This window comes from Acipenser ruthenus, chromosome 6, assembly GCF_902713425.1.
Source record: "Acipenser ruthenus chromosome 6, fAciRut3.2 maternal haplotype, whole genome shotgun sequence".
NCBI lineage: Eukaryota > Metazoa > Chordata > Actinopteri > Acipenseriformes > Acipenseridae > Acipenser > Acipenser ruthenus.
In genome coordinates, this window is record NC_081194.1 from 28140692 (window position 1) to 28165101 (window position 24410).

Here is a 24410-nt window from a genome sequence, read left to right on the forward strand (position 1 = left end):
TAGCTCTTTGTTTGAGCACTAATTAAAACACAAACTGGAACCTAAACTAATTACCGGACAGCTAGGCTGTTTACCGGCTGAAAAACAAACACAACACTATTCACAAACAGGCTTCACATAGTACCTTTCAGGACTATGACACACAGTCAGGCTCTTCACACAGCAGCCCCGAAAACACTGGCTGCTTTCTTTAAATACCCTGTACCTAGCTCTAATTTACAATGATAGGGGATAATTACTAATAAAACAATGACCATGTTTTTTTTTTTGTGCAGGGAGGATTAACCCCCTCCCCGCTGTGTTACAATATATCAAATATCATTTGGGCACAAAAAAAAAGTTTCTTTCCGAAGTGAGCTGCTGGCCAAAAGGTACTTAATGTTTAAATGTCTCTACATTAGCGGAAATTGTTCAGCAGTGGTATAATTATCAAAAAGCTTACTATAGCAAGTGCAAAGAACAGGTTTGGCCGCACACCCAAAGGATTCTTCTTTATCCTTTTAGATCTTTAAATGGGAGCAGTTCATTAATAGAAAGGTGAAACACTCCATATTCCAATAGTAGTTTTATTGTTAAAAAATCATCAGCGTTACAAAATAAGGAGTCAGATGACCACAGCAAGATTTCGATCACTAAGCAGCAGACTTTATTCAGCATTCTATCCCAGGATGCGACCGCCAGGTGGGCACGGTCACAGCGCTGTCAGCTGCTTTGGGAGGGGGGGCGGGGGGTTGGACCCTACTCCACCCCCCCTCCCCTGTTGTGCTGTTATGCCCACCGTGCTGCGACCGTCTGTCTGTCGTCAGGGTGAGAGGTGCAGTGCATCTCTGCCGCCTCCCGCTGGCTGGATGAGATGTTCTGTTCCTTTGCCGGCATCCACTCAAGCAGTAATGGCATTCCGTCTCTGGTTAGGTCTCCCCCTGGCTCCCTCTCCACACTCAACGCTTTCTTTCTCTCACTTCTGACACCAATGTAACACTGAGCGGAAATAAGGAGCCATACGACTGCGGCAAGATCTCGTTTGCTACGCTGCACACTTTATTCAGCAAGGGTCAGCACACAACAAGACCGCCCACAGCAGCTTGCAAGCTGCCCCTTTATACCGCAAAACCCAGCGAAAACATGTAACCTTCAGACATAACAAGACACGTTTTTAGACCCCACAAATCGAACGACGGACAAACACAACACGATTGGACAACATTCACAGGCACACTGGGGTGACGCCTCGATCACCCCCCACCCCACCCCACCCCACCAGTGCACTAGCTCACATGCACAAGCACTCAGGACATAGACAAAACACAGAACAGTGACACAAAACAATACAACACATAACACTTTTTAGATCGCTACTATATATATATATATATATATATATATATATATATATATATATATATATATTTTTTTTTTTATCTGGCCATGAGATAAAAATAGCTATTTTGTGCACATCAGATAGTAAGTCATGCTCTCAGGCTCTGTAGTTTTCTGGTAGTCAAGCTTAGTTTGTGTCACGAGCACTGGGAATATATCACATGAACTACATGCAAGATAAAGTGTAACAGAAACTATTCAAATGGGATGTAAACTATCAGTCATGTAACGTTTAGGTGTAATCCACTGATCTACATAATGTTTATACTTTTGTTTATAATGTTTGTACTTTTGCAGGAGTCCACACAATTGAGCTCTTTCAAATTAACTTTGCATATCAGGACTTCCTGATACATCTGATTTGTATTTCATACTTTTCTACATTTTGTGTAGTTATTTTTACTTTCTGTATTTTATCATCTGCTTACATTTAAACAGAATATGGAGAACAAAAATATAAAAAACAAATCAGAGACTGTAAGCAAACTAAAACAATATTCAGATACTTTCAAATTCCCAACACAGCAAAACTACCAAGTTATACACAAGAAACTAAAATAAAAGACTTTTAAAGACTTTGTTTAATATTACATGGTGAAAGCATGGTATAGTATAGGTCAGCATGGTACACAGAAATCTATGGTAAAGCAAAGTAAAAGCAATAATACATTTTAAAAAAGCATAATAGTAGCACTGGAAAAACATGTGAAACTACTGTTATTATAAACTTTTTCATAAGGGTTGCATGTTGTGTTAAAAGTTTAAAATCGCTCTTAAAAGACATTTCTAAATTACATCATGGAATGATGATCAAGACATAAGAAATGCACAGATCAAAAATTGAATCTAAATCAAAACAAACAGATTTGCAAGCAAATATTTCTTCTTGCTTAGTGCGCTGCAATCAGTACCAATAACTTCAATCTAGTTTAACTGCTGATTCCAATGATGGTACAATACTAACTTCGGTCAACTAAGTGGATCAAACTTACTTAAACCACCGTTGGGCGCATTAAGTAGACTAAACTAAGCACACTTACTGTTGTGCTGTTTATATTTTTTGTTTTAACACAGGAAACTATGTGGGATGAGTTGGGGTCCTATTACCTGTAAGACAGGGGCCCATTTTTCCTCCTATGGGAAAATCACAGGCAAATCAACCTCTCCGTAGTACATGTGTTAGCTGGGCAATTTACCCACTGTGGAAAATGAGGCCCAGGTAGTGAAACAGAGTACTTTACTGTTGTGACAGGATAAATGATTTACACCCCAGTCCAGCTGATTTAATATCTCATACACGAGTTCAATTTTAAATCATATTAACAGAGTAGAAATATCCACCTCTTATTAGATCAGTGATCTCTGGGTACTTGTATGCCTAGTTTGCAAATCAACTGTTTGCCAGACCAGCAGCCACTTTAACTGTTGAGGGGACAGTATGAAAAAAATGGTAACACTAATGTTCAGTCCCCAACAATTTTGCTTTTCAAAACATGCCATACATTTAAAAAGAAATGTTTTTTTTTAGATGAGGACCATTGCATCAATGAGTACACCCAATAATTAGTCGTATGGGACTTAAGTTTTTATTTCAGCATAAGGATATTTACAAAATGGACAGATTTTTTTTTTTTTTAGCATATCTAAAAAAAGAGACAAAAAAGGAAAAAAAAAAAAAAAAAAAAACACACAAAAAATGTTTTTCAGGAAGATATAAAGAAGACAAGATGGAAAGTGAGACCTTTACATATTTGGTACTTACAATACAGAATCAAAGAGTTTCGGTAAAGGAAGGTATACCACTTGTCTTGTTCAATTTCATTTAATTGTTGTTTGGTGAAAACTGAAAACAAATGTATGCTATTTTGGGTAGACACCAGCACCCTGTTTTTTTTTTGTCATTTTGTCGCCCCCCCCCCCCCCATGCCTACAAATTAAAAGGCCACATTTACATGAGGTCTGAAGAAAAGAAACAATAATATATAAAACAGAACAGATTGACAGTTATCACAAAAAAAGGATTGTGTAAAAACATATTTAAAAAACAGCTTTAATGGTTTCTATACACACGTGCAAGATCCTATACCAACTGCTGTTAAATACTTTAAAAACATAACTCCCCCCCCCCCCCCCCCCCCCAAAAAAAAAGTACATAATTTACATATAGCTTAATATATTTATGTACAAAAAAAAATGGTGAAAAATGCCAAGGTTAAAATTACAAAGCCAATGCTTGGGAGTTGTGTAAAGCAATGAACACTACTGTTAGTGGACATGTGACACCTTTATACAAATAGCAGTGCACATTTTCCTTTCCATTCTTGCCTTTTCTTGAATCTCTGCAAGGGTTTAATCTGTATAGTTTAACATGGACAATTTATTTTTAGCTTCCGTTAAGACTGATTTGTCTCTTTGATCTCAGGGGGTACATTGCCCGCATCTCGGTCTCCGCAGATTTTCTTTTCAATGGGCATCTAATCTTTAGAGACTTCTTTGTGCCACTCTCTGTGGGAGTTACCTCCAGCGGACTATTACGTTTGTCCCCTGTTTCCTCATGTTCGAAAACTGCTTGGTGTGCCTTGGAGAGCTTGATATCAGGCTCCATTTTCATAACTTGGGACAACCCTTCCGCTCTCTGAAGCAATGCTTGCAAGGACTTTATAAAGAAAGAGAATCATGTTAGTGCTATTGCATGTTTTGGTTGCAGAAAAAGTCACTTCTATTCCCAATTTATAATTTATTTGCAATCAAACATTTACCTATTGGTTCCATTACCTGGGATTATTATCAATAACCTTCACAATTCTACACTGTGTAGAGTTTAGAGTTAAACCTCTTATCACAATAAAATAAAAGGAGCATGTTCTAAACTCTAAACAATGTGCATCAACGCTTTTTTAGATTGATATTGTCAGTTCTTCCTTATTTTTTACAATTCAATATTTCACAGTTAGGTGATTGTTTTGTAACACTGGACAGATTTAAAGCAATACTGTACATTAAGAATGGGAAATGTATTACGTGAACTGGACTCGCCTACCTTCATGACTGTGCTGGCCTGTTTGGCCATTCCAAGTGCAGAAGCCAACACATTTGTCATTTTGACATCTAAAGAAAAAAAAAAAGAATTGTTTTTGGTAACTGGTATAATAGGCATAAAGAGCTTCACATTTCAAACAAATACTGGATGTACAGTGCCCAAATAACACACCATCTGCATAGAATTGCTAATAAGTGATAGTTAATAAGTGATACTCAGAGAAGGGTAGATTTGGGTTAATAAAACGAGGCCATTGTAATATAGATAGAGAAGGCATCTTCTGTTGGCCATTGTGTTGTACTGTATCAGGGTAGGTTCCTAATTCAGTTCACCAGTAGGGGAGAATATAGCTGCACTTGTGAAGATGAAGAAGTTTAATGTTTAGTGTTAAATTCATGGTTAGCACTAAGTTAAACAGAGGTGATCAGTTATGAAACACTTGTGTGGGAACTTAATGTCACAGTCCAGTCTTAGTTTCAAAAAGTAGGAACTGAGGAAATGAAAAAGAGAAATGAAAAAATATGTTAATTACAGTACTACGGTAAGTAAAGTTCCCAAGACAGAAGAATTTATAGATTAGCTTTTAAATTATCTAAAGTTTTACTCCAACACTCAATATACTATATTATATATCAATTGTATTCCAGTACTATGTTTTGTTGCACATTTAGGTTATCATCAGCCGGGGGATTGGACATATTTAAGAGATAATCATATGAACACACACTACTGCCAGAATAAGCACAAAAAGAATGTTCCCGTTCATTATGCTTCAATAGCGGTGATTGAGAGGTACTTTTATTTACACAGAAGCACCCATCAATATGTTGAGGAATGGAAGCTGGGTTTCACATCAGATCACTTCCCAAAGTTCACTTCAGTCCAAGTCTCCAACTGATTAATTGATAAGAACTGAACTACAAATCAGTTAGAACATTTGAATAGTTACTAAAATGTTGGCATTTAAAAGGAAATCCATGACTTCCATTAAACCCAATACTAGTCTGTGCAAATTTGAAAGATGGGCAAAATACACATTCTGATGTTACAAGAAACCTTGGGTCAAAAACAAAGCACTCATTTTAGTACAAACGTTTTGTTTTATGTTCTGATGATTGAATGTTGAAAGATATCAATAAAGTCTGAGGTTTATACGCGAGAGTCATTTAGGGAACACCTTTGTTCTCTAATGAATCTGAAAGGAACACCACTATATTTGGAAAGCAAGAGCAAAGATGTAGGTTTCTCCACATCACTACAATCCTAAAAGTATGTATTTGATATCCGTTATTGTACAACATTACAATAAATAACTAAATAATAATAAATAAAAATACATTTTGAGCTGGGCTTCTATTCTGTATAAATGCCATTCATAAAAGATAGACATAAGATACCATAAGAAAGGAAATCCCAAAGAAAGATGCAACTCCTGTGTTGCAAGAGTAACATTTATGCATATTAATGCTTACTCATGCGATTGTGTTTAAAAAAAAAAAAAGAAAAAACCCACGATGTGCACTGTACAATAAAACACTAATGGACTTTAGGGCGAGGGGGCTACAATTCAGAAATGTATTTTAATATTACACATTTCATAATGGTATACAGTAGTCCCTCGCTAATAGAGACACCGTTATGCCATACCGTTATGTGCCAGACACAACGTATGTCCCCCAGTAATAACCAATATAGCGTGACGCTAGGTCACTGTGAGTTGCATGATCCAAAGAGACACCGATACATTATTTTTAAAAAAATTTTAAAGTCAGTTATACTGACAGCAAAGACGGTACAAAAATTAAACAGAAGAGATACAAAGAGCTTACTAAAATCAGTAAAATTGAGAATTGATTAAAAGAGGGCATATAAACTCATACTCTAACTTTAAACTAACTGCAATCTAATGGTTGGATAAAGGCGAGAAGCTTTCAGAAATACTGATGGACTCCACTGGTTCGAAACACAAGATGTGGACTACAAAATAGAAAATAAAAGTAGCAGGGAGGCCATGTGGCTATGTGTTATACTTGGAGCCACACATACACTAACATTTTCTATGCAAATTTAAAAATGATTTAAGTGTGTGCAGTATATATATATATATATATATATATATATATATATATATATATATATATATATATATATAAGTATTGTATAGTACCATAGCGTGTCAATGCGGCACCAGGATTTATTTTGTGTTATTTGTGTACTAAGTAGGCTGCAGTAAAAAAGAAAATACACTAAAATCATTTAGTTTCTATTTAAAATAATATTTTATTACTTCCACATTGTACAGTAATGTGTACAACACAGCAGCATGATTTATTTTGCAATATCGGTAGCTTTTGAGCTTAATTAAAAAGAAAGTGCGATTTATATTTTTATAGAGGACATAATTAATTCAGCCCAATGATGTATACATTTAAAACGAATTGAGCACTATGAAATGTGCTGGTGCGTTTTTTTTTTTTTTTAAATCAGGCAAACCCTCTGTCTCCAGACATGTCCAGTTTAGTGAGGGACAACCATAGTGTCTCCTCCCCTGCCCAAGAGAAATAACTAATGAATAACTAATCCAAAATTCCAAGTCATCGTAGATCTCCATCATCCCATATACCATGTTCAAAAAACACAACTTGCCCCATCTCTTAATAAGCTTTATTTAAGGCAACGAACAACAAAAACTCATGCTGATGATGATAATGTTTGATTTAAGTAACTGAAATTAGAAGAATTCCAGCAATGGGAACACAGTATTGTACTGTCTCATCAAATCATTGCATGTACAGTAATCCAAGGCCTTTTAAAATATACTTCCCTGAAAGATTTTCAATGAACTGTTTGGAGTCCAGGTTCTTCCCAATTGAAGATCTGTGTTCTCAACCTGAATACTGCTACAGTAAATACTAAAATGTCCTTGGATCACTCACTGGAGCCTGATATTAAATCAAAGTATATGACAGCACCATAGCTATAATGGTCACAGCACTGACATAATTTTGATTTAATCCAGTCCTGGAGTGAATCAATATTTGGAGAGTATCTTCCTAACATACCAAGAAACTGAATGAGAAAGAAAGGTGTCCCTTAAATTCAATGTGGCAGGTCTCTCTCTAACCCTTTCATACATTTGGAACGGATGAAAAAATAAAAATAAATTTAAAAAAAGAGCCTGTGGTTCTAGTCTTTATTTGGGGACATATGGAAGAATGGAAAAAATGTGAAATCATTTTCATTGAAAAATATGTGTGTCCAAAACTACTTTTTTTCAGCTATTTACTATTTCTTGCATGAAAGGGCTAATGATGGTGGATATTTTGGTTGTTGTGTGGTATAGCAGCAAGTCAATATCAAAATATTGGGTTCTGGTCTGGTACAGAAATAAAGCTCAACACATTGGTGTGGCTTTCATAAAAATGGATGCAATGCTCAAAAAGGAAGATGGACATTTATACTTGGTTTCTTAAGTATGCTGGCATTGTTTATGCAGTCAGCACTCGGATAACCATTATCCAGATACACGTGAGTCGCGTTTTACTGCCCTTGTATTAAGAATAAAATCAATCCCCATTATATATACGTAACAAATGAATGCACTTCCACTATATTTTGCAATTTCGAATACTGACTTTGGTTTTAATTCTGCAAACAGTTTTTTTTTTTTTTTTTTTAATTTGCTAAATTGCATTGCCTTTTACATTTTACGCAGTTCTGTACATGGGTAACATTTTGATTTATTTTTGCTGTTGGGTCGTTAATGGGGAATTTTAAATAATGCTGGGACAATACGTACTGTATTTAAAAGTATGTATTGTGTTACAGTCCACGTGTCGTCTTTTGGCAAGTGATATTTTCAGAATCATATTGCTCTTAATTAAAATACTACTTCTGTTGAAAATATAGTACTGTACCAACAGAACCAACCACAGTACATCTAAATGGAAGCCTTATTTTAAAACACAGTCCTTTCAGCTGTGTATTTTCTGACATTGGCCTATATCTTTTTTGTGTTACCTGAAAAAATGGTGTTTGACTTTTACTGCTGTGTTATTCCCCCAACTCATGCGCCAACAAATTTAAATGGTAGAATCAATGAAATACCCCTCTGGATGAAAAACGAAAATAACAGGAGAACCGTCTTCAAATAGTAAGACATTCGACACAGACTGCTGTAAATATCCTGCTTTGACCCTGCTGAATCAAATCGTCCATGAACGATCTACCCATCGTTTGTTTTATGTCAGATATGACAAATAAAACGGCAACAGTGCCAAAGAAAAGAAATACACGCTACAATATACGTCTCCCTGTCTATTCCATTTTTGAAAAGTTTATTTTTTCAATGAGGTCTGCCCTTGTTTATCTTGTTTGTGAATGCACTGGTCGAGTACTCTGAATGAGACCTGACTTTATAAATACAATTGTATTTTTAGAATTTGTATTAAGAACTTGGATATAGATCTCAAAAGTATAATTAAAATAGTTTTTGTATTTATTTTAAAAACTTTTGAATGTATCTAATGTATTGACATTCATTTTATTTGACAGCAATATGAAATATCATCAAGGGTTTCTGTGACATCATAAATTACGAGACCGATGGTACTGTCAAGTGCAGTGATGTGTACAGCCAATAAAGCTGTTTTTGAATTTGATCACATCTTGTGCGATTAGGCACATATGCAGCGTGGATCGTGCAATGATGCAGGGAATACTGGACAAGTTTGTAATCCAGCCGTGACTGCGCAACTGCATTGTGCAGGTATGTTTTTTTTGTCTTCTCTGTTACACATTCATTGAATACATACTGTTATTACATCACTGTTATTGTGTGGCGGAGGGGGGATTGCAGAGCTTTACATCTCCCCTTAGTAAAAAACTGAGATTTGTGTCGCAACTGAATATAAGTAAGCCACAGATGCTTAAATACAGTGGTAGGCCCGTCTGTAAAAATCTTGTACTGTAATGTCATTTTAATTCAAAGACCATTACATGTAACATCGCACGGCAGTTAAACTAGGCTGACTTACGAGAAGTCTATAAAATCAATGAAAAGTTGTTTCTAAAGCTAACAAAATGTGTAAGATTGTAACTCTCACAGTTAAATAAGAGGCTCACTGATGTTTCAGGACTAGCTAAATATGCGAAAAGTATTTGTACTGGACCTAGCATAGGTAGTAAATCTTTCATATTAAGAAAACTTTGGAGAAGTGGATTGTGTTGCCATATGTTGTCTACTATTTAGGACTAAGTGAATTTGACAAAAAATCATTGAAGGTTATATTAAAGTAATTCAATTCCTATGAATGTTGATTGTCAGAAATTGAAGTCAGTACAGATACTTCAGCACACATGGTAAATGGTGAAGGACAGTTCGATAACCATACCACGAAAAAGTACTAGATTTCCCTATTTGGATCACTGTTACAGTAATACTAATAAATTCACTTACTAATGTAGAACTTTAACTATTAATATAGTAAAACTAACCTTAATACTGTGTTAAGAAATTATTTTTTCAGACTGAGCTTGTTCTCCATTTTATAAGTAAAATACCTGAAAATCTAACAATTAGGTGAGGAAACAGAGTTTATAGAAATTCTTCCTAAAGGTTTAATAACTGTCAGATGTACCTGACTATTTGACAATGATGAAGCAATCGATTCCTGTTATGATTGTAATATTTTGAATATCATTACACAAACATGAGGTAAACTAGCTTTGGCATGCAAGTTATTACATATTGTTTAGTTATGGAGCTATTACCATTTTTCAAATTTTTTATTTAGGCTTTTCATGATGTGCAATAAATTAATTCTTACTATCTATTAATTTACACATTTTAACGAGGGGTTTTACAAGATACAACCAATAAACCTCAATTATATTGGTACATTATCTAATTAAGATTTTACAACTTTGTTTTTGTTTTCTAAAAATGTCATGTTTTAGATTAGACTATAAATGCACATTCAAATGATACAAATTGAATTCATAAAATGAATTCATGTTTCAAAATGAAATTATATCTTATCATATATTATTTACTTTGAAAAAGGGTGATTTGTGGGAGAAATTCGTAGTTGTAACTGTATGTACTTAGTAAAATGTCATTTCAAATCTTAAACCATGAGACTTTAGATGCTGTGATGTTAATTAAGTTTGTCTCTCCCTTCCTTCCCCCCCTTAACATTCTCTGGATCGACTTCAAAAATTACATGTTGGTAACGGAGCGTTGTAAATATTTAAATTGGGGAACAGTTTAGATTACCTGCTATGCTGACCAGCCAGTTTGGTCTAAACAAACTAAGCAGATTCGGATCTGTTAATTAAGAATGTCTGTCTGAAAGCCAATATACAATTTTCTTCCTATAGATGTATCCACCAGTGCGACACCTGGTGGATACAATGTGCCATGACACCCCCACCCTGATGAAATGAATTGTTGATGAAACACAGAATCTTTAAATAAACAGAAATGACTAATTTCCTTATTCTAAAAGTTCATTGAAAAACAAACTGGTTTTAGAATCATTTTAATAACAGATCTTGCGGACACAAGTTTAAGAGTGGTTTAAGTATGTTTCCCCAATACAATTGAAATGTTAATTGTCTTTTAATTAAGTTAAATTATTCTTAAATTATTTTCCTTGAATTATTGTATAATGTGTTTAACATGCTTGTAATGGTAATTTAGTTAGGAGAATGAAACTGAATTTGTTATTCATTTCTGATCACTGTAACTAAAGTTAGAACAAAATTAAGTTTTGTTCTATAAATGGTACAAATCCTGTTATATCTCTCTCCATGGAGGAGGGGTCGCTACCTGTGTTAATGACACACATTTCTTGTGTTAAAAGTAAACCTCATTCAGACTCTGTTCGAAGTACCGTAATGTGGACATCCTCCCAAGATGCTGACTCCACATCCAAATGCAACCTTCCGTGTTGCATTTCAACTTTGTTTTTCAACAACCACCACATCTCCAGAATAGACTTACAAAAACAATTATCCTTTGATGAACAATTGAAACAAGAGAAGACTTTAACTGAACTGATGATAGTGTGTGCATTTGAAAACAACAACTACGAACATCAGAACCATTTTAACATTGATTGAGTTTATCTACAAGTTTTGAAGTAACTCTAGATTACAACTTAATACTAAAGATGATTGAAACTGCTTCGGAACTGAACTTGTTGAAACAGAAATGCAGTCTTCATTCCAACATAACAGACACTGCCTAACCCAGTTACTGTATGTAATGTGCACGAATCCTGCGTGCACGTAACCCTGCTTGCTTATGAAAATGCTGTATTCCTGCTTGTGTCTATACTTAATTCTAGTATCATGACTTCTAACTTCTATAGTCTTCTTACTTTTGTGAGTGTGGAGTTTACTTTTGGCTGTTATGAGTACTAAAGAAAGCATTTATGATTGATTTGAGATCCTTATATATATCTATATATATATATATATCTATTTATATATATCTATATATATCTATCTATATATATAGTGCGTGTGTGTGAAATTTTAGTGTTAGTTTATTGACTGTTATTTGACTGGTTAACTTCTCGATACTGAAACTGGAAAGCATATATTTACAACAGCCATTTATTTTCTATTTTGTTCACAAAATTTGTCAAGGTCTAAAACCCTATTTTTATATTTAAATATTAATCACATAATGGAGGCATCGTCCTATAATATATATATATATATATATATATATATATATATATATATATATATATATATATAAGAAATTAATATTAAACTAATGTTTGTATATTACCAACATATTGGGGGGTGGCCTAGGATATTGAGGTATTAGTGTTAAATAATATATCTTCATAAATATGCACTACAATGTTTGTAAAGCTTTCTTTTTGAGCATGGTCCTCCACAGATAGTGGAAGTTACACGTACCAGTTAGTATAATAATTCTGATTAGTATAATAATTAAGTTTATTTCAAGTATCATAAAGTAATAAAGAAATAGTTAAGCCTTATAGTTCATATTAGTTCTCTATCACTCCACAAGGTTACATTTTGACCTCTTTGCTTTTCAATAGAAGCTTATGAATGGGATCCTCAGTACCTACATGTTCTCCTGTTTTGAGCACTGTGCTCACTCAGCCTGCCCTGAGAATGTTTTACTAACCATTCTTGCCAAGAGCTGAATGAACCAGCTTGCACAGGGAGGGAAGGGCAGTCATTGGAACATGGGGGCTCAGAGATTTAAAAACTTGAAATTGCATGTGTTGGGATTATCCCATCATATCACATGATGCTTACATTCCAGAACCAATGCACAACCTGTCATGGTTTCCATGCAGCAACTTGTTTGAAATAAAATCTCTCATTCTTACCTTGTTCTGGATCGCTTGTTATTTTGTGTGGTGTAACTACTTGCTGGTACAATCCCTGAAAACAAACACATTCTTATAAGAAAAAAAGCATATTACTTAACCATTCTTTCTTATTATTGTGGGTTTAATTACATTTTTAAAATTGCACTGGGTGGAAAGTTATTCATTGCCAGATCATCACATGGCACCAACATTATGATGTCAGAATGAATTAGCCCATCATTATTTAATCCACTAAAATTTGTTTCCTAACACATTTTCAGATGTGCATTATTAAAGTGCATCATCTCTTAATATTACTGTAGCAGTCAATAGCATACCAGTACAACCATGAAAGGTTTGTTTGTTACTAGATCAATTCACTCGGACTACTTTCTCACAAATTATCTTGGTATCCTTGAATAGAAAATCGTCTATTTTAATGAACTATATCTGACCAAACAGTACATTAGAGGTAGCCTACCCTTTCCTGCAACGGAACTTTCGACAGTAACAACTCTGGTTGCTAATTTTATTTTGCGTTTAGTATCCTAGGAGATCTCAATTGATATTGTTAAGTGAGTGAACATTTTGCAAGTGTCCAAATTGTTATCCACCGCCTCCACTTTTGTCTGCAAGGATATGATGCGAAGTGCATCGTAGGGTCTGTAGTCCCAAAACAGCACTAAAGTACACCCAGAGGCACTAATCTGGATGCAAGTTAATACATTTCCCAATATCCTTTACAGTCAGCTGTTCAAACTAGAGCAAAATTCTTCCCTGGGAGGGCCCAAAAATAATTCGCACTAACAGGGAATTTGTATTAGAAGTAGTAATTTACAATAAGTGACTGATATATTTGTCCGGGACATGTAGAAAATTTGTAGTATTGGGAAATTCGTTTAGTTTTAAGGAGATTTTACTGTATATAACTGTTTGTCATTCACTTTGGCCTATTAAGTACAATTGAGCACATTTTGTATGTTTGTGACAGTAAACTGTCCATAAAAATCTGATTTAAAGACTTTCAAATTGATTTAGCAAAGAACGTATTAAAAATGTGAATCACTGGATTGTACAGAGAAGAATACACACCATCATTTCTCGTTCAGCTTTCAACCGCCTGACTACATAGGGAAGGATTTTTTTTGGATAGTGTTTGCGTCTGAGAACAGTCTCCAAAATGTGTTCGTCCAGCAAGTCATCAAGAGACTTGTTGTCAGCATCTGAAAACGCACAGAAAAACACATTAACAGACAAGCTAAATCAGGAAGATATTGCACCAGCTTGTATGGAATTCATAGCAACCCACACCATACAATTATTCCAGACGATCACCAGACAAATATCTCCAATTACAATCACTCAATCTTGCCCATCCCATAGATGATGTTTCCAAAAAAATGTGTTTATTTGTGGGCAGTTCTGGATTAAATTGTGCAACAACACTGTATTCAAAATGAAAACGGGACTCAATGTAGAAAAAAATAAAGTAAACACCTCCAAATTGATTTCTTAACATGTCATTGGAGATTATCTTACACAAGACAAACTCAATATGTTGGGGCAGCAGTGTGGAGTAGTGGTTAGGGCTCTGGACTCTTGACTGGAGGGTTGTGGGTTCAATCCCTGGTAAGGGACACTGCTGCTGTACCCTTGAGCAAGGTACTTTACCTAGATTGCTCCAGTAAAAACCCAACTGTATAAATGGGTAATTGTATGTAAAAATAATGTGATATGTTGTAACAATTGTAAGTCTGTATAAAATAAATAATTAAGGCTAAAAACTTGGACATCTCTTTCCTCCTTCTTACAAAAGTAATGTAATTTGTGATTTGGTTCACGGCAGCGTTGCATGTCACAGTAAGTTACACATCTGCAGGCCATTCTAGGAACAACCGGGAGGGTGTCTTGGTGGACACCCTGGTCAATGCAGCCAGCACATTGAGGGATGAGATAGTTATCACTCCCCTTCTTAAGTCACAGAGATCCATCTGCCTTCTCATAATTGAAACCACAGAGTGAAGCAAAAAAAATAATAAAACCTACCATTTGTGGGCTGCTCTTCTTCTGAAGCGCCCTCCCAAGTCTCGCCATTGATGGTAACATTCTCTTGAACAGCGGCATCAAAGTGCTGTAAAAATAAACTTATTAAGCAAAGTATGTATTATATACAGTACTTTAAAATACTATACCTGTAAGTCTGACTCCCTTTATGCAAATCCTTTCATTATAAGGATATTTTTGTGCAGGTTACATCTTTTAGTCAAAAATGAAAGCAGAATAGTAGAAAGGAAATCGATTATCTGTGCTTGTTTCAATGTATTATTAAACTTCTTTTGTATCACTTACAGCTGGTTTCAAAGACACAAATTTGCACTGATCTTGGACCCAATGTTATTTTAGGTAAGGTAGTCCGAGATTACTGCTAATCAGGACCTGTAAAACTGATTGAGTCTATAAACACAGAACTCTTACCAGTAGTTAGTGTCTGGGTGAGCAGTCAAATGTTTAAAAATTCACATAAAGATGTTCTTTACACATCCACAGATTAAAGAACTGCACTGCAGGGTCAACTCCATCTTTAGTGTGTCTACTAAACTACATCAAATCTGGGATTCGTTTCTAGTGTGAACAGAACAGGAAGCAAAGCCACATTAATTACTCCCGGATTTGACTACCAGATTCAAGTCCTGGATAAATTTTGGTCAGGTGTAAAAGTATTAGTGAAACAGTATAGATTTTCAGGAATAAATTAGGCCTACTTGACACCATACGATATACATATCGTTTTAAGCTATTTCCCCAAAGAAACTGTACATGCAGACTGAGGTAATTGTATTCCATATCTTAATGTGTATTTGGAGAAAATACGATCGATCGCTATTTAGCTTCAGAATCACACATTAAACAAAAGGCTACTTCAGAGGCTGCTGAACAGAACGTAAAATAAACAGCTTTCAGAAACCAAACTGGAAATTCAGCCCAGACAAGAAGTATTCCTGTCTGCAAGTTAAATCAGTACTAAAACGATCCAGCACAACCACCTCGCTTCAACCTGCTGCTTACAGTTGGAATTTTAGACCCGAATAGCCACGTCTTCTTTGTTTTGACTCGGTACTAATAAAATAAATTATTGGATGGGATAAATAACATGACAACGAACGTGCTGCATACATTGACTTTAATAAAGTATGCCAGATGCCCTTGTGTAACCGAGTTTTCGGGCTGTTTCTAATCGATTTCCACATCTGTATAACTTGGCAAAGCTTTGCCTTAACTTCCAACCAATTCAGTGGATGCAGACGTGCAGTCTCAATGTATGGGCAAGACAACTGCAGGGGGATGCTGCATACTCGCCTTTAACAAATGCCAGCACTCTGTTTTAGTAAGGAAGCAAGTAACACTATTTTTAGGCTTTATAGTGTTCTGAAATACTGTCTACTTAGGTTTATTTAATGTTTAAACATGTCCGCGAAATCCTAATTTTATTCCGCAACATACCCGTGAAAAATACGTAAATTTACCGCGATTTAAGTAGACCCCTATACATAACACATCAGCATAGCGCATTACAGCAAAGCTATAAGAAAATGACTTGCTTCCTGTTGAGTTTCATTTATTGGGATATTTAATCTTGTTCAGTGTATAACGAACGGGTAGACCACATCAAAAAGGGCACTTGTGTCAAACACCTAAAACAAAACGACTACAGAGCGACTCTGGGGAGACTACGAAAAAGCAAACTAGTGTTTCAAGTTTGTTCAGTGCTCAAAAGAAGCTGGCGAAATTAGAAACTTGCCTCGATTTCAGTTGATAGAATTGTTGATAAAAGTAGACTTACCTCTGGAAAAAGTAGATAATCCTAAAGCTAAAGATCTTTAAAAACTTTTTGGAAGAAAACTTAATCTACGACTTGTTAACATTATTATTATTATTATTATTATTATTATTATTATTATTATTATTAATAATAATAATCTTCAGTGTCTCATTCAAGTTTAAAAATAATATGTACTGTTCATATAAACAAACATCTACAAATGAATGTACAAGTATTTATCTGAGTTTCATGTAGATGACATTTTATAGGGCGAATTTATTTCGTAGCTGGGGGCGATTTTTTTTTTTTTTTCTTCTTTCTGGGGAGATGTTTCAGAATAGTTCGCCGACGGGCGGAATTATATTTAGCGGCACCTGTTGATAGCGCTGCTCGGGTGTAAACGGGTGGCTCAAATTAAGAATCTTTTAATCTAATCAACCCTAAACCAGCTCAGAGTTTTAAGTTTAAACGAACTGACACTTAGTATTCAGCCACACCCACATTTCAGACAGTGTTCGTGTGATGTGTTTCCTAGGCTCTATAAATAAAGCAAGCACAAAATAATTGCGTGTGTTTTTCATTTTTGTTTGCTTTTAAAGAAGCAAATTACACAATCTATTTGAATCAGGATATTGTGCTCTGCGGCGGTTTAAAATACACTCACCAACTGTAGTTCCTGAAGTAAATGATCCCTGGAAAACTGAGCTTTTCGGTCTAGCCCTCCCTTCAGCAGCTCTCGGTACTTTTCAAGGAGCTCTGCAACCGAGCGCTTCGAGTAACAATGGAGCTTATGATCCCGCTCCTCTGGTACCCCATCGTCGCCCGTAACCCTTGTAATAATACCCCCGTCCTTCAAATCCGATCCCAAATCACGGTTTATTTCTATTGGACTGGGATCCCCATCTCCTGGAATTAGCGCCATTTTCTCAAATTTTTTAACATCGGCCCGGAAACGGAAATTAAACAAAGACACACTATAAGCGTTCCGGGGACAACAGCATTTGCTGAAGGATAGTTCCGAGATCGAGATGTTCGATGGAAAACATTAGTATATTTCTTAAACTGTTGTGTGGATTATTTGACTGTAAAAATTTACTGTGTTTAATTACATCGATTATTTTTTTTCGCTATAGTCATACGTACCCACCTAACTAAGGAGGTGCTCTTTCAAATATATTATTAAAATATTTGTTTTCTGAGTTCGTGCAGCGCGTTAAGTAATGCGAGGTTTTATCGACTGCCACTGTCATATCTCAGCACAAGAATTTGACAAAGTAAAGGGTTTTATTTTAAGAAATATAATGATCGCTCAAAAGCATGCATGTAGACTGACTTATTGTCCAGTGTAGTTCTGAGAAGGGCAATGTAAAATGTGTTGTCGCACGATGATATTTATTACTGAAAGATGTTTTCCAAGTAGTCTACTGTTGGTCATTGTATAACAAATGCAACACCGGTTATCTAATCTAAACTGTGCCTCACAACAGTCTTCTATTATTATTATTATTATTATTATTATTATTATTATTATTATTTTGTTAAAGCCTGAAATTGTAATTGTTGTGCCTATTATAATAAACGCATACCACTATTCTTAGGTTAAAAGATTAATGTAAAGGGCTTGGAAAATCATCATCATCATCATCATCATCATCATCATCATCATCATCATCATAATAATAATAATGACTCACAGATTAGTCTACCTTGTGTATGAATAATTTGTAATCTGCAGTATATAGGGCAGCATCTTCCTATTTCAGTCATGGAAGCTGCTCTGACAGACTTGGATAGAGGGTGCATGATACGTTTGAACATGTGGTAGACTCATTATTATGTAATGTTATGGCAGATGTTTCTACATATTTGTCCAACCCTTCTATGTTTACTAAAGACATGTCTTGTTTTTGGTTTGTAAATAATCGTTTATTTATTTATTCTTTTAGGATATTGAAGATGTTATAGGAAAAGCTAAAGAGGTAGGCCTAAATGCTGTTGGCTGATGTATACTTCAATTGAAACCACTGTACTGTTCTGTAGGTACAAAATTCAAGCTAAGGCAACATCAAGAATATTTTTTCTTACTCGTGTCTTTCAATTCCTGAAACGTGACCTACAAAATTAATCATTCATTAAAGTCCAATTATTTTTAGGTTGCATATCTGTAGAAGAGATTAGGATTATGGTAACAGCACAAATGTCTCGATATACATGAGTAATGTTCTCTTGATACAGGCTGGGGTGTTAGCATTGGTTGCGGTAGCTGAGCACTCTGGAGAATTTGAACGAATAATCGAATTGTCAGACAGGTATAGTATTATCTCAAATTCATTACAGTTCTTAAGTATATAAATTGATAATATGTTTTTTGTCTCTATGAATTACTACATTTCTTTGATTTATTATAAGAGGACGACTGGTCTGTATTTTTTTTTCTTAGTAAGGTACCATGCAACTACTTTAGAAGCACATTAGTCCCTCAATATCACATTTTCTGAAATATTTTCAAATTATCAAATGTACCAGTGAAGACAAAACAAATCAGACAGATTAGTCTCGGTACCTGCTTCTGCACTTTTTTTTTTGTACAGTGTACTTTTTTTCTCATTAGCCATATTTTCAAACTGGTTCAAATAAACACACCAGTCCTAAACAGAAGCAGGGAAGGTCATTTCCCCATAGCAATTTTATCTGGGTCAAATTATGTCACAGTTTGAAAAGCTGCTTCACCTATTGACAGACGTAATGCTGAATCAAAAAAACGAAATCAGCTTCTTTATAATTCATTTTATGTTACCAAAAAATCTTTATATGTTTTTTTAACAGCTACCATATTTTAATTGTGTGACATTTTCAGATTCCCAGGTTTTGTATTGCCCTGTCTTGGGGTCCACCCAGTGCAGGGCATCCCACCACAAGAGCAGCGTGGGGCCACTATGCAGGTAACTACAGTGTTTTGGGACGGAAGTTTGAAAGGCTGTTTTCATTAGAACTACCTAACCTAACAAGACAATGCTTATTATTTGAATTGCTGAAAAACTCTTTGTCAGAATGTGAATTGAACTTACTGAATTGTTGTTTCGTTCAGCAATTTTTCTTATCAGTTTTATGAATTTTACTCAGGTTTTTACACCCAATTTGAATGTCACCTCAGTGTTGCAAACAACTAACCAAATCTGATAATCCTTTCAACTGTTGGACAGATATTACCATGAAACTGAACCCTGGAGGCAAGGGTGTTACCAGTAGGGTTTGCTGAAGCGTTGTGGGGCGTGCATGGGAGTGCAAAAACCACTGCAGCTGTCCCTGTGGGCCCCTAGATTGGCAATTTGGCACAACCAAGATTCAAACCTGCAAGCACCTAATCATGTGACTCGAGATACAACTCTATCGGTCACTCATACCTTCAAAAACTGATGAAGCTAGCTAAAATGTTTGTCTCGTTGACTTTCCTTTTAGTTTTACATTACAACACTATAGTTGTGAAAGGTTCCCCAATGCTCCCTGTTCTACATAAAGGGTGGAATTCAATTTAAAAAATGAATAAAGCTGTATGGCTACATTTAATTGGATGTTCCAGAGATGCTGTATTTGATTTAAATTGGGTCATAAAGTTTCATTTTTGCTAAAGCTGTATAATGCCATAAAACAGTAAAATAACACGTCACTCATAAAGCAGTCTTTTATTTTAATGAATCTATTGAAAAACCTGTGATGACAGTGTCAGTAAAGCAAACTGTAATGAAAAGCACGGGGATTCTAATAGACATAGATCGAGAAACTGAATGAAATAAATGGCAGTACAATTTATTACAAATCTGTACTCTTATAGGCAAAGATTTTGCTGGTTTCTTTTCTGTTGATATATAGACCCTACCTACTGTATTAACATTAACTGAACTGTCTGATCTTTCCATATCTTTTTTTTCTGTGAGGGACTGTGTTTTTTATCCTACCAGATTTATGTTGCAACATCATTATTATTTGTGGATAGTAAATTTCTACTCTTCTGTCAGGATTTAGATGCTGCAGTGCCACTGATAGAGAAATATAAAGACCAACTCCTGGCTATTGGAGAGGTAATTCTCACTAATAATCTTTGTTTATTGGCATCCTAACCATTGAAAAGTACCAAAAATATGAGCCTTGGAGATATAAAGTTGTTATGGTGCCATGTTGCTATCTCTGTACCACGAATTCACAATAACAGCTTAGATTTGTCTTTTATCAAAATCAAACATAATAATGGTTGAAACTTTGGGACCTGGTTGTATCCCTACTGATCAGTAAGGATAGTACTTGTACAAAAATGTCATCCTTTTGCATTTTATTTACATGATGAAGTAACATCTTGTGGATGGATATGAATATCATTTGATGATCTGTGAGTATACCATAAGGGTGCAGCTGATGTTCATTTTTCCTTCCATGCAGGTCGGGCTGGACTTCTCTCCTCGGTTTGCCAGCACGGATACACAAAGAGAAGAACAGCGGCTGGTCTTAATCCGCCAGGTTGAAATCGCAAAACGGCTCAACTTGCCTTTGTAAGCCTTTTATTTTTATCAAACTGTTACTGACACAAATAGCAGGCCACCTTCAGACAGCTATACACTCTATTTATTTCAACAGTAACACCATATCATTTCCTAAAACACTGCAAATTCTAATAATAAAAAGTATGATTTTAGTATTTTATGTGATTATAGACAACTGGTTTGCAACTGGTTGGTTTACCAATATGTTTATTTATTTTTTACTTTCAATTTTGGAATCGGCAGTTATTTTATTTTTCTCCTAATTTGGAATGCCCAATTATTCAACCCGGCTCACCGCTGCAACCCTCACACTAACCCAGGCGAGACAAAGACTAGCACTCGTGTCCTCTGAAACGTATGGCGCATCCAGTAAAGGCAGTCCGTCCGTACAGAACTACAGCGTTGGAGGACCACGCAGTTCTGAATTGCACACAGGCTGGCCTGCAGGCGCCCAGCCAGCCACAGGGGTCACTGGTGCGCGGTGAACCAAGGATTCCCCAGGAGACCTAACCCTCCCCGCCTGGGCAGTGCTTGGCCAATTGTGCACCGCCCCCTGGGAACTGTCGGCTGTGGTCAGCAGTGGCATAGCCTGGATTCAAACTGGCAATCTCCAAGTTATAGGGCACATCCTGCACTCCGGGCGGAGTGCCTTTACTGGATGTGCAACTCGGGAGCCCTGTGGTCGAAGTTTTTAAACATTTGAAATATGGATAATTTTAACTTACTTACCACTTTACAGGTTGCATGGTGGTATGTTGCATTCATTCAAATATTAACACTTGTTTATTTGTAGAAATGTGCATTCAAGGTCTGCTGGAAGACCCACTATTAATCTCTTAAAGGAGCAAGGTACATGTTTAAATCTTTTTTTTTTTTCACTAAAACTCTCATTTCTAGTTGTAATGTACTATATTCTTGTTATTAAAGTGAGGCACAATATTTATGAAACTGTAAAAATAATTAGTATGCTTTTTTATTAATAATTAATTGCAGCTAACAAAATAATTCCATACAAATTAGCCATTTTGCACTTATATTAAGTTACTTAGGTCTTAAATGTGCAGTTTTAAAGTAAACACATGCTGTAGCACAGGTATTTTATTTTTAAAACATGATTTCTGTTACTACTTTAGGTTAAGGGAAGCTATCCATTTCTATGCTTTATCCTTGGATTATCTGTTTGTATTTGCACACCTCAGCAGTGTCTTTTGGGTCAAAGCATGTTACTGGCTGACAGCATGTCAGTCAATAAGGAAAGCAGCTTATTGACTATTGACAGGAAAGAAGCCAGTAAAATGGGTGGGAACAGTTTTCAGGTAAAGTTACGCAGGAAGTACAAGACATTCTAAAAGCATGGTCTGTGAACAGAGTTTTCTTTAACCTAGTGTTGTGTCAGATATCACATTTTGGAATGAAAATACCGGTTTGCTAAAATGTGTTTCTTTCAGAACTGCACATTTGACACCTATAATGTAAATGAATACATGTGCATGGCAGAGAATTTTCCGGAACTCTTGTTCGCTGCAATTACTTTTAAATACATTTAATGGCTATTTCACGCTTGTTTGATCCTCAGCAGTGGATGAAATCCAGTTGTGATGAAACTTGGTATTAATATTATTTTGTGTAAGTTACTGGGACTGTCACATTGTGGAAAATTATAGAGGTCTTTCTCTGTACAATTGCTATTTCTTACTTCTGTTTTATTCTGTACTTCCTGATGATAAGTTATGGTCAACTTTTTTGTTGAACTATAGCTCTAATTTAGAATTTCCAGCCATGATGGGAGATGTATGTTACTGACATACTTTTGTTTTTATCAACTAGAAGCTGAAAAGGTTCTGCTTCATGCCTTCGATGGCAAGCCATCAGTGGCCTTGGAGGGTGTAAAGGCTGGCTATTTCTTTTCAATCCCCCCCTCTATTGTAAGGAGTGGACAGGTAAACCACCATATAAATGATACAAATATTTCCTGTATGTATAATTTCACTGACGACTAACTCAACAGTGCAGATAAGAGGTACCCTATTTCTGGATAACCTAATAGGCACAATTAAATCTTTAACTACTCTTGGACCCAGATCTATTAGTTCACTAAACCACTGATATATATGAACCAGGGGAACAGAGCTTAACTTTTCTTGTATTAGTAGATCATTGTGAAGTAGATCATTCATTTGGCTAATGGCTGTATCAGAAATGCCAAAATGTGTATTTTGTGCAATAAGTTTCTTCTTTTCTCCAAGAAGCAAAAGCTAGTGAAGCAACTGCCTTTGGAGTTCATGTGCCTGGAAACTGACTCTCCTGCATTGGGACCAGAAAAGCAGGTATATTGGTCCTTTTATACATTCATTTCCTGCCCATTTAAAAACACCCTTATTTACCCTTAATTCTAACTACAATGTACAATACAATATTGTATACACTTAGTTACTGTAGAACCTTTCATGTCAAGCTCTTTTTTGTGTTTCCTGAAAAACGGACAAGGGTTGGAACGGGCCAAAATGAAATAATCAGATATGTGTCACACTCTATAAACCATCACTGAAGTAAAAAAGGGCCGGATATGTGAGTGCTGACTGTGTGTGTGTGTGTGTGTGTGTGTGTTGTTCATAATCAAAGCTAAGCAAATGTATGTCTCCTTCAGGTGAGAAATGAACCAAGGAATATCTTAGTCTCTGCTGAATACATTGCAAATGTGAAAGGGGTCTCGGTGGAGAAAGTTATGGAAGTGACAACACAGAATGCGCTGAAGCTCTTTCCAAAACTGCAGAAGTTTCTTCGGGTGTGACTGATCAACTGTCACTCAGAAATATTATTGTGTGTGTATATTGAAACTGGATGGACTTCTGTAATAAAACACCTGTAAATCCTTGTCTTGGTAAATTACAAAAATATTGTTTTTATTACAAGAGATATGTTACAAGTTATGAGTTAGGTAAAGCTTGGCCAATTACAACACAGCAAGCTTATTTCATGTCTACATATTATGATTTATTTTTGTATACTCTTTTTTATGCAAAAGGTTACCTAACATGCTTCTTCTGTTAAAGAAACAACATTTCTACATGTATTAAGTCTGTACATTTTGGGGTCACAAACCAGGACAGCTACTGTAACATAAAACAAAAAGAGGATTATACTGAAGGTTAATCCCGCACTTAAAAAGCAAGAATTAGAACTATTGATATTGCTGAAACAGGTTAGATTTTTCTACATTGGTTGAACAATATTTTGTATAGCTTCAGTTGATTAAACAGGTTTCTCTTCAACAC

The 24410-nt window shown here is 35.5% G+C and overlaps 2 protein-coding genes across 3 annotated transcripts; one reads left to right on the top strand and one right to left on the bottom strand.

Annotated features, from left to right (window-relative positions):
* Positions 1-3515: 3515 nt before the first annotated feature.
* On the bottom strand, positions 3516-17594 carry nsl1 (NSL1 component of MIS12 kinetochore complex). The gene is made up of 6 exons (XM_034016928.3): positions 17265-17594; positions 14827-14911; positions 13873-14003; positions 12799-12853; positions 4418-4485; positions 3516-4033 (listed from the first exon to the last, which is right to left on the bottom strand). The coding sequence occupies exons 1-6, from the start codon at positions 17520-17522 to the stop codon at positions 3761-3763; spliced, it is 870 nt and encodes a 289-aa protein (XP_033872819.3). The 5' UTR covers positions 17523-17594; the 3' UTR covers positions 3516-3760.
* A 15-nt stretch (positions 17595-17609) lies between these two features.
* LOC117410857 (putative deoxyribonuclease TATDN3) lies at positions 17610-24011 on the top strand. Of its 2 annotated transcripts, none has more exons than XM_034017760.3 (10): positions 17610-17874; positions 18547-18579; positions 18836-18909; positions 19458-19542; positions 20617-20679; positions 21035-21144; positions 21929-21984; positions 22963-23075; positions 23382-23462; positions 23783-24011. In XM_034017760.3, exons 1-10 carry the CDS (start codon positions 17821-17823, stop codon positions 23924-23926), a joined length of 813 nt encoding a protein of 270 aa, XP_033873651.2. In that variant the 5' UTR covers positions 17610-17820; the 3' UTR covers positions 23927-24011. The 2 variants fall into 2 exon arrangements, with proteins under 2 accessions (XP_033873651.2, XP_033873652.2); XM_034017761.3 differs by having other exon boundaries at positions 23385-23462.
* Positions 24012-24410: the final 399 nt, after the last annotated feature.

Bases quoted from the DNA above. Each gene is read 5' to 3' on its own strand.
- LOC117410857 (XM_034017760.3), top strand. From the start codon at position 17,821: ATGCGAGGTTTTATCGACTGCCACTGTCATATCTCAGCACAAGAATTT. The intron at 20,680-21,034 runs GTAATTCTCACT...CCTTCCATGCAG, and splicing joins AACTCCTGGCTATTGGAGAG to GTCGGGCTGGACTTCTCTCC. The intron at 21,145-21,928 runs GTAAGCCTTTTA...GTTTATTTGTAG, and splicing joins AAACGGCTCAACTTGCCTTT to AAATGTGCATTCAAGGTCTG.
- nsl1 (XM_034016928.3), bottom strand. From the start codon at position 17,522: ATGGCGCTAATTCCAGGAGATGGGGATCCCAGTCCAATAGAAATAAAC. The intron at 12,854-13,872 runs GTGTGTATTCTT...GTTTGTTTTCAG, and splicing joins AAGCTGAACGAGAAATGATG to GGATTGTACCAGCAAGTAGT. The intron at 4,486-12,798 runs GTAAGAATGAGA...TTTTTTCTTTAG, and splicing joins AACAAGCGATCCAGAACAAG to ATGTCAAAATGACAAATGTG.